The sequence below is a fragment of the Lolium perenne genome, chromosome 6, assembly GCF_019359855.2.
Source record: "Lolium perenne isolate Kyuss_39 chromosome 6, Kyuss_2.0, whole genome shotgun sequence".
Lineage (NCBI taxonomy): Eukaryota > Viridiplantae > Streptophyta > Magnoliopsida > Poales > Poaceae > Lolium > Lolium perenne.
The window spans coordinates 53120011-53130834 of record NC_067249.2 but is presented as its reverse complement, the minus strand read 5'-3'; the positions used below and the strand labels follow the sequence as shown (position 1 = coordinate 53130834).

At 47.0% G+C, this 10824-nt stretch overlaps 1 protein-coding gene across 2 annotated transcripts; it reads right to left on the bottom strand.

The window, feature by feature from the left end:
* Positions 1-1992: 1992 nt before the first annotated feature.
* LOC127308003 (putative disease resistance RPP13-like protein 3) lies at positions 1993-10337 on the bottom strand. 2 transcript variants are annotated; one of them, XM_051338760.1, is made up of 3 exons: positions 10120-10337; positions 5017-5235; positions 1993-4543 (listed from the first exon to the last, which is right to left on the bottom strand). In XM_051338760.1, exons 1-3 carry the CDS (start codon positions 10332-10334, stop codon positions 2308-2310), a joined length of 2670 nt encoding a protein of 889 aa, XP_051194720.1. In that variant the 5' UTR covers positions 10335-10337; the 3' UTR covers positions 1993-2307. The 2 variants fall into 2 exon arrangements, with proteins under 2 accessions (XP_051194720.1, XP_051194721.1); XM_051338761.2 differs by lacking the exon at positions 10120-10337 and adding an exon at positions 7765-8418.
* Between the last annotated feature and the right edge of the window lie 487 nt (positions 10338-10824).

Sequence of the window (10824 nt, the reverse complement as noted above, 5' to 3'; positions counted from 1 at the left end):
TTAAACCTTGGTTTCTTACTGAGGGAAAACTTACTATTGTGCTCATCATACCTTCCTCTTGGGGTTCCCTAACGGTGTGCTTTTCACAACATCACATCTCAAGAGGATCACATGCTTGAAGCTTGTCGTCAATTTAGTGATAATGGACATGTGAAGATGTGCTTAATGAAGCTATCCCATAATGGCGTATGGGGGAGCAAATCATGAGTCTTCACGAAACAACAATGATCAAGTGATGCACTCTGGCTTGATGGAACTTGAAGCGTTGTCATCAAGATAAAGCGGGGTGCGCAAGGCAAAGGTATGGCCTTGCTAGGTTTTCCTTTTACCGGTTTGAAGGTGGTTGTTGGGAGACCGGGTTATAGGATAGATAGCCGCATTATCAAGAGGGGTTTTCGGTTGGGTAACTTGATCACATCGTCTTAGGAAGCTCAATCCTTTGCATACTTTGCATATACCTATTGCTTCTTGGTATTTTCTCTATGTGAGGTTCTTGAGCTTGTTGCTAGCTTTTCAACAAGCCCAAGTTCATCGAAAACGGAATCCGCATGCATCTTCTATTGCGTTTTCGAGTTTGGACGTCTTTACCATTTATTGACATTGGGAGACTCCCTTTCTAAAATCATTATAAAATATTCTGTGAGGAGTCTCAATATTTCCAACAAAATTGGTTTCATGTAAATCGGAATTCGGGAGCATTTTCTGTTTAAAAGAAAAGGAAGAGGTTTTTCAGGGGGGGTCCCGAAATCCGGCCCACCGTCCGGCCTCGCCGAGCCAGCCACCGGTCTGCCCGGTTGGGACCGGCCACTGGGCTCGTGCACACCGGCCAGCTCCAGGGGGTCTCCCGGCCCAAGTCCGGCACCCTGCCCGGTCGACCCCCCCCCCCCACCCCACCCCCGCCGCGCGCCGGTTGGCCCTTTTTGCTGCCGACCTATCCGGAGCCCGGCCTGGTGGACTAGCTAGCCGGCTGGGTCGTTTTTCTGCCCATCTTTTTCCCCAACGGCTCTTTTTCTTCTAGGCTATAAATAGGCCTTCTTCCACCTTGCGCTGAGTAAGTTCTTCCATTCTCTCTCTTCCATTATTGACTTTGAAGAACTTTCCCTATCTCTTGATTCCACCCCCATGATTCTTGCTCATTCTTGAGGGATCTAAGAGAGGAGATCTAGATCTACAATCCCCACTTCCATTTCTCCTCTAAGTGAGGGGAACTCTTTGGATCTAGATCTTGGAGTCATTTGTTGATTTCCTCCATTGTTCTTCCTCTCTAATCGCATCCTAGCATTTGTTGCTTTGGTGGGATTTGAGTGTGAAGGATTTGAATACCTTTGGGAAATCTTTCGTGGGATCCCCACCTCTCCAAACGTGACGTACCTTCTTGCAGAGGAAGGGAACACGGGAATACATCATCGTCTCCGCGTGCCTCGGTTATTTCTATACCCGAGTTTACTTTCCCTTGTGATAGCCATCGAGGTTGAAGTATTTATTATATCTTGCTAGCACTTGTTGTTTATATATATATATATTGTGTCTATCTTGCTTAACTCTAGTTATTGTTGCTGCATTTAGTTGAGCCTAGCATATTTAGGGTTTGTGCTTGTAAAATAAACGTTAGTTTAATTTCGCATTCTTACAAGCCAAATTCGTAAGAGTTTTTAAATCGCCTATTCAACCCCCCTAGGAGGAATCTCATCCTTTAAGTATTTGAATTCAAAACCGATCAATATCCGATCCGATCCGAATCCAAGATAATTATATATGGGACGAAAAAATCCGATCCGTTTACACCCCCCCGTACTCACATTTTTGTTTCTGGCATTAATAAGCTCTAGCTTTATGTTGACTGAGATCATGTCACATATGGAGTAGCTTCTTTGATGAAGCTAAATACACTGTCAAAAACTCAAAATCTCAACCGGCCAAGGTCACCAAACTCACGTCCTAAATGCATACCAAAATCCTTTTATCCTCATAACAAATGCAACACCGAGTAGATGAGTGAGAAAACCCACTTCGAATGAACATGCTCAATCATTTTATAAACTCTGGCATAAGAAAGCACTTTCTGCCACTTTATTTTAGTCATTACATGCTGGAAATGGTGACTCGAGAATACTCCACATTTAATACTTATATACAATCATTTCTCTCGCACACTTAAGGCGCACACACACAAGCATTGAATAAATACACACAAATAACACTCTCAAGCTTATACTACATCACACATTAACATATATCATGGTGTACGAATATTGCACATAGTACGGTATGAACCTCGCAGTTGACCTTTGGTAGGAGCTTCAATCTTCATAGTAACTGTAATGCCTTGCTTCTTTTCACATTAGCGTAGAGAAATTTATCTTGAAGCCTGATAATGTCCGCAATTTCGGGCCTGACCTGGAGATTAAGATCCCAAGAGTAGATGGAAAGCTCCATTTTCTCTAGATTGGGGCACGCTTGACCCATAATAATAATTTCAAGCACGTCTACGTCCAGCTTCAGTTCCTTCAGACTCTGAAACCCATCGGTTAAGGAGAGACATTTCCCCTCCAAGGACTCACGGAACAGAGCTAGAGAGGCCAGAAGAGGCAGCTCACTTAGTTTGTTGATGAATTCTTGCGACACCTTGGTATTCTTCAGAGACAGCTTAGTCAGGCTTGGGAAGTAAAATCGCTTACTCCAATCTGAAGATGACAAAGTCTTCCCCTTCAAAACCATTACCTGGAGACGCGTATAGTTGGAGCAAGCAAACAAATCCAAGGAAATTTCATCACCGCTAATACTTAGGAGCACGAGGTACTTGAGCGCATAGACAGGCACCAAGGCATGCGCATTTCGAGCGGTGAGGCCCGAGATGTACAAGGACTGAAGGCGCTTCATGCTGGCAAAGGTTGTTGCGTCCCAGCTGCCACCATCATCGTCGGGCTTTACGGCCTGCAGTGTCTGCAGCTGCTCCAAGTTGCCGACTCGCCTAGGCAAGACGATTGATCCAAACACATGCCGCAGGGTCCGAATCTTCCAAAACTCCGATGGAAGTCTGGTGACATCCGTGCCTCGGACGTCTAGTGTCTGGAGACGTGTGAGCTTCCCAACCGAGGCTGGTATCTCGCCAAGGGAGCATGAGGTGATGCCAAGGTAGTGCAAGTGCACCACGCTCCCAATTTCAGAGGGAAGCTTGTTGCCAATCTCAAGGCCGTCCAGGTAGATGACACGGAGGAACCGAGATCCTTTCAAGAGTTTCCGCATGACCTCGCTAGAGTCGGCCTTTCTGGAGAAGGGGCTGCATGTGGCTCCATCATGGGTCCTGCTGCTATCTTCCCTGGTTTCTGCACTGCCTTGGGGTTCTTCTTTCTCGAAGTTGGACATGATGGACCGCAGCTTGGGCAAAGGGTCAGCGAGAGCAGCATACTTGTCCGTGTGATTCTGCAGGGAAAGGCGGCGAGCAGTGGATAGTGTGGGGAGATCATCGCCGTGGTGGATCTCGACAAAGTTTGCCTCTTGTGCCTCAAGAACCAGGAAGTCATGGACTTTGGTTTGTACTGTCACACGCTCGTCCCCAGGAGCAGCATTCTCCAGTGGTGGAAGGTTCATGAGTCGCCGATGGATCAGCTCGTGCAAGTAGCGCTCGCCCACCTTCTCCATTGTCTTGCCCTCTTTTGGTCTCAGGAACCCCTCCGCCATCCACTTGCACACTAGGGAACGTGCCTTCACAAGTGTGCTCGCCGGGAAGCCGGCAAAGTAGAGGAAGCAAGATTTGAGGTCATGTGGGAGGTCGTCAAAGCACATGGACAATATGTTGTCCAGCCGCTTTGATTCACTGGACTTTCCCTCGAGGTGCTTAAACACTTTTTCCCATTCACCAGGGTACTCCTTCGTCCGCAGAAGGCCGGACAAGAGCACAATTGCCAGTGGCAGGCCACCGGTGACGTTGAAGATGAACTGGGCGTGCTTTCCTTTGACAGCTTCCTCGATCACACTGCCACAGTGCTTCTCTTTGTCGTCCATGAAGAGTGTTGCCAGGAACAAATTGACACTTGTGTTTTGTTCTTCAAAGTGATCAAGCGCAATGTCCTTTGGTTCAAAGGAGGCAGGTGGTGGTTCTAGATTGGTCGCCTGTGTGATTCTCACAACTCTGCTCTCGGCTATGTCCGTTGGGAGGAAGTCTAGCATGTAGCTCCACTCCGTGCTATTAACTTCACCATCTATAACCAACAGGTACCTGTGATTTTCCAATTCCTTCCGCAACATTTCCCCAAGTTTCTCTTTGGGGCACCTAAGTGGGCCCTCTACCAAACGTAGAAGGATTAGCTTCATGATGTTGGAGGCACTGAGATTGGGTGCACATGTCACCCATGCCTTCACTTCAAAATAACGCTTGGTAGAGGACTTCTCGTATCTCTCCTTCACAAGCTTTGTTTTGCCGACACCACTCTTTCCTGTCACAGAGATCACCATTGGGCGCTTAGTTTCATCTGAAATAAGTGCAGATCCCAGATCTGCTAGCTGGGCCTCTCGTCCCACCAAAGGTAGCACAAAATCATCCCTGCAGTTCAGTTTTTGTATCTGTTAGGATTCTGTTTTCTATCCTCACATTAACAAGCTAGAGAACTAAATAAGAATCTGCATGTTTTTTTCCAAGGTGCAAATTCTAATATAATCTGCAGAAGAAAATTGAGAAAGATTTTGAGCCTCTATTATCAATCAGAAAAGGGTGCAACCTACAGCAGGCTAGTAGTCTACTGTGAGCGAATGCTAATTATCTTTTGGCCTCGGTCATCTTGAGGTGTGTGTGATGATCATGCGGTGCATGTTCATGTGCCAAGGTGTATCACATATTCACTATCTTGATACATATTGAGATGGTAGCGACGTGGAAAAGCAAAAAAAAAAAACATTCATATGGCTGTCTATTCCCCATCATATTATGCATAGTTGAAAATTGCGAAATATGTGCAGTAACATGATCATGGGAGTGTGAACTACTCGGATGAAAGAAGAAGAGCATAAACTACCCACAGCTTTTCAGCAGTAGATGATATGGCACTGGATGGTCTCCAAGTGGTGATTGACATGGTGTCACTTCCATCTTCGATTTTGTACTTTCCCTTGTTCTCGACGATGCTCTCAAGCCTTGTGTTGATCATTTTGATCCTCCTCGAAAGGTCGTGCCGGACACGTACTTGTGTGGTGAAGCCACTGAAGAACTTGAGGATGGCATGGCTCCAGGTTGGGTACCTTCATTCAGAAACAATGTATATTTATCTATTGACCGGCTCACCTTCTTTTAAAAGAAAAGGAATCAAGCTCATCTCAAACTAAAAAAATGATCGACCCAATGATGGTGCATATACGTAGATCTAAGATGTATCACATATTCACACTGCAAGTCTACAACGACTTGAAACATTTGATAACTGTGCCCATTTGAAAGCTTGTATTTCATTTGAACATTTTATATGTGAGCCCAATAGAACATTGGAAAAAAGCATTGAATTTATTGGTGGAAAATAAGACAGATCTTAAACTGAAAACCACACACATCTGTAGTTGTTTACTACTTGCACTTGTATAATGAATTTAGGTCCCTTTTCAAACAAAGGAAAAACGTATTTGCTTTCTCTTTGTTTGCAAAAAAAGAAATTGCCATCCTAAGTTCCTTTGAAACTCATATGGAATGGGCTATATTTCTTAGCATTTTTTAAGAAAATTAATCATGAGTTCCTACTTGATGTTTTCTTCAATTTGTGCCGATATTTCTTTTATTTTTTATGTGGCATCCAAACAAGAGTTTTTAAGTTCTCTATGGTTCTGGCTACTATAGGAATCCACGATATGTGGCATCTCAACTCCTACTGTTCTCTTAATCCTGGGTTCGAAAACAGGCCTTAGTTTATAACATTAATTAGTATGTGTGTTAATGTGTTATACGAATCTTAAGGCCTTGTGCACCCCCTCCAATGGTGCAGCCCTTTTTTTCTACAACATCACACAAGTTTGAACAAAGGCCAAATTTAACTCAATTTAAACAAACATAGTTCAATAGAAACTAAATTTAAAATATTCTAATTCCAATCGTCATCGGAGGAGTCGAGGACAATGGCGGCGGTCTCCCTGGACGCGCGCATGACCACCATAGTGCCCACTGCCCAGCCATTTGGCAACATCATGGGGCGCTTGCTTGATGAGCTGTGGTGGCTTGACGTCCTCCTCTTCGGACTTTGCCGCCGCCTCCCAATTAACAGACCCGTTGGGGCCACAGTCCTTGGGAGGGCTCCCATCTTGATGGCGAAGGTCTGTTCTGACACACACAGGGCCTCCTCCAAGCCCAGCCACTCCTCCTCAGGCTCAGGATAGGGCACTGCTTGACGGGCGGCGCTAGTCACGTTGGAGGAGGCTTCGGACCAGAGCCGGAGTCGCTCCGCTGCGTTCCACCGTTCCAACGAAAACCCTTGGCCGGCAAATTGGTGCTCGGCTTCGTGTCCTACACGAAGAGCCTGCTCCAAAATGGCGCATTCTACACATACTAGGGTCTGTCCGTACATCGCGGGAAAGTTCGCCTAGCTAGTGTCAGCCGACCTCGACAGCGCGGGCTGGACCCTTGAGCGGCGGCGGCATGGGCACCCCTTCTCTTGAGGTGCCACCCTTAGGTCAGTGGCAGGCCGACGGCGCTGGGAATCCGGTGACAGCCAACTCATGCGCCGTCTCTGTGTCCACGGGCGCGTGGCCAAATTCGGCGCGGTTTGAGTCGGTCTCCGCGTCGTGCTTCGGCATCTTGGTGACGATGGCAAATGGTCTACGCAGCAAGAGGGTGATGGCAGGAGAGGGGAGGTAGAGAGGTTGCGGGATTTGGAGCGGCGCGGCGGTTCAAGCCTAGCGTGGATACAGATGGATGGCGTGGTAGGTGAGGTAGTTGGGGGTTATGGGTGGAGACACAATACGCCAGAGTCGCTAACAGCATGGCCATCACTGACGAGTGGGCCCGTGTGCGACGTGGTGGCCGCGTCCGCACACCCCTATCTGCCCAAATGTTGTGAGGGCACCTTCAGGGTGTTCTGACAATATAGGCCCACAAAATGGCAGATGGGCAGACCCGCTGGGGCGTGAAATTTTGTCCAGACCCCGAATACACCTGGGGGGCCTTTTCGGGGCACTGCTATCACAACTAATTATCAAATTCAACACAAGACTGTAGTAAATTGGTAATTATATCAAAATGTCATGTTGGTAACCAAACCTCTACATGCCGTGGTAGTAAATTGTTTACTGGTTGGATAACTACATCATTCATATGGTGGGAACTATAACTTGGAGAACTTGGTAACTACATTGGAACCATGGAGATAACTTCAACCAAAAAAAGCTACTAGATTACTACACCAGTACAGGTGTTGATAACTGTAGCTTAAACAAACGGATAGCTGATGTACTGGTATATGTAACATGGTCACGTGGGCAACTATCTTAATATCATGGTAATAACTATAACACTAACCATAGGCAAGGGTAATTACAATGGTGGCATGTTGGTAACTGTAACCACCTCACTAAGAACATTGCGTTGTACATGCCCTTACGGTGGTAATTGTTTCTAGTTAGTAACTACACCAACCCAAAAATGGATAATCTTTGCAAAACCACTTTATATCAATTCAGCTAACTACCCCCAAAACCCAACTAATTTGCGAGATACGAACAGTGTCCAATTACAGCAGCAACGAATGTTGTGAATGCCAATAGTAAAATTAACCTAGAGGTAAGAAGTACCTCGCCTGGGATCTATTGCTCGTCGAAGCAAGGCGACCTTTGAACCCCTACCGCATCATCCTTTCGAACAGTCAACACGCGACCCACCCAGCCTGAACACACCGCAAACACCGTACCGCAGGACACGGCGTCCCACGGAACTCCCTTATGCCCAGCCCGGCTGTCATGACATAATTTTCCTGTCCACTGGAGAGTTGTACAAGTTTGGCATCCGGGGCGGACATTTCGTCGAACACCCAGCGCGCAAAATCCAGAACGGCGCTGACCTTGCCACCTCGGTAAGGTGAGCTACTCCAGTTTCAAGCCGAAGCGCTCCCCACCATGCCGCCGTTCCCCGAAAACCTGCCGTTGCTTCAATGCCAGACGCTGTGGCCGGACATGGCGACATCGCCGTTGCCACGCGTCCCTTGGTCCATGTCCCGATGTCCGCCTCTATTCCCTTGGAGCAGGAGCTCTGGCCGCACTGCGGGGGTGCTGTTGGGAGGAGGACTGGAGAGGGGCGGCTCATCTCAAGGAATTCGCCCCCGAGGCGTGGCGGAGCTGCCCGGCGAAGGCGGGAGAAGACCGTGCAGAGGAGGCGCGGGGAGAGAGCGGAGCGCCGTCGAGAGCGCTGCCAGGACGGGGATGTGGGAGAAGGGGGGCAGAGAGGGAAAAGTGGCATCGTCGGATGCAAATCAGACGGCCGTCGAGCATTCACATCGTAAGAGCAGCTAACGAACGTTCATTGTTTAGAAAATCCGAATTTATATGGGATGAACTACATAGCGCAAGTGAAGTAAACAAAAGTTAGTTTAGACACGTTGCCATAACTTATATCGTTTACCAGTTCTGTGAATAATGAATAAAATGACCAATAATATTAGTTTTAAATCTTAGAAACAGAGTTTCAGTTTTTAAACCATATATTTATGGAAATTATAAATTGCCCTCTAAGCCTCTAACTCGTTGGATAGTTAAATTATGTTCACTGTTTAAGAGATAAAATATGTTTTCAAGTTATTTAGCACCATACAATAACACATTACTTGCTACCAGGGCATGCACATGTGGATTCAAGGGTACCCAGGTGAATACCAAAATTGTTCGGCGAACCTTCTAATTTCATATTAAAGAGCCATACAAAATATACTTTGTATAAAACACCATTCTTTAACTATTTTTTTCATTGTTCTTGGTAATCTTTTATTTTTGAGTCTCCGGTTAAAATAGCTATATTGCTTATAGCCGTGAAGATTTCTAAAGCTACGTAAGGCTATCGCGGGCTAAGGCCATACAACTGATTTGCTAATTTATGGGGAAAATTCAATAGTTCAGCAGCATATAATCATATGTAGTATGTACATCAATAATTCAAAAATGCATAACATAATAATATAGTCACATAAGAGATGCACATAACCAAAACATAGTTCACATATAAGGGAAAGGGAGGGTGTCCGGGTTCAGCAACGATGAAGGTTAACAACGAGGCCGGCTAGGTGTGGCAGCGATGCGCTCCGCCATGTCGCCTCTCGTCCTGATTGATTTGAGAGATAAGGGAAAGGGATATTTTGTGGCTAGGGTTAGCCGCGCGGGAATTTTGCCCGCGAATTGAGCCGCTCTGATTTTTTTTGCGCCAGTTTGTTTTAGCCCTGCTGAGCGGGGAAATAACTGCTATTGGGCTAAATTAAGGCTAAATAGCTATAGGTGGGCTATTAGCGGTTATTTTCTTTTTTAGATTCCGAAGGCTCTAGCCGTAGTCGCAGGTCTCACGAAAGGCTATATATAGATGGGCTGTTAGCGGGCTATTAAACGGAGTTTTGAGTACACATCGACAAAATCTCGGGTCTGCCAATGGTTGCTAGCCAATATCTTTCTCTGGAACTATTACGGATCTATTTTATAGCAAGATACATTTTAACTTCGATACAAATACTGTGACAACTTTTTTAAAATCATTGGATGGTAATTTTGAAGATGAAAAAAGTTGTAAAAACAAAACGTGAGATCAAGTTTCAGATCTATTGTAAAAATAAAGTCGACAGTACAAAACGAAACCATGAGCTTGGCCCGCTCAATCGCGACAACCGGCTCGGCCGTTGCCTCGGCCTTGACACGCAAGTGGAAGGGCGGACAAAGACCGACGCTGGACGTCAACGAGGACGTGCTACCTGGTTGATCCTGCCAGTAGTCATATGCTTGTCTCAAAGATTAAGCCATGCATGTGCAAGTATGAACCAATTTGAACTGTGAAACTGCGAATGGCTCATTAAATCAGTTATAGTTTGTTTGATGGTACGTGGGTTCACAGTTTAAGAGTAGAATACTTTTGAAACTACAAAGTACTATCGAAGCTTGATGGGCGCACATATATACCTGGAGAGGTCGACCTGAAGGAAATATTGGTCGACGGCATCCTCGGCGTCAAAGACGGCGTCGCGTGTCTTCTGCAGGCAGACCCTGATGAGCTCGTCGTTCTTGGCGCGGCGCCGGGGCTCGGCGTCGCGGAGAAAGGCCTGCATCCACATGAGCTTGTCGCGGAGGCTCCGGACGTCGTCGTTCACCGCCATCATCGCCCGTGCCTCGCTCATCGCCAGCTCACTACAGGAAAACGATTATGTGCCGACGGCTAGAAGATACGCCGACGGCCATTTATCGGGGCCGTCGGCACATAGTCTGGAACCATCTGCCCTCTGAGGAGACCGTCGGCGTAGCAGCATAGGTGCCGACGGCCACCGTCGGAGTAACAAAACCGTCGACGTAGCTCCAGTGGTGCCGACGGCCACCGTCGGTTCCAAACGGCCGTCGGCACAGCTACTGAACACGTGGCCTCGGCGTCACTCACCCTAACGGTCGGCAGACGTCGTGAGTTGTGCCGACGGCTAGGCCGTCGGCATAGCTCACAGATATTTTCCAACTATTCTAGTTCCCTCTTTAATTTCAACTAGGTAAATGTTTTCAGGCCCATCAACGAGCATGTGCGAGCTGTGCGATTGAACAGGGCCCCCAAATCTCAGGCCCATGGTCGAGCGGTCGCAACCTCCATCTCTTGCAGCGCATGCTATCTCTCGAAGTCTAACC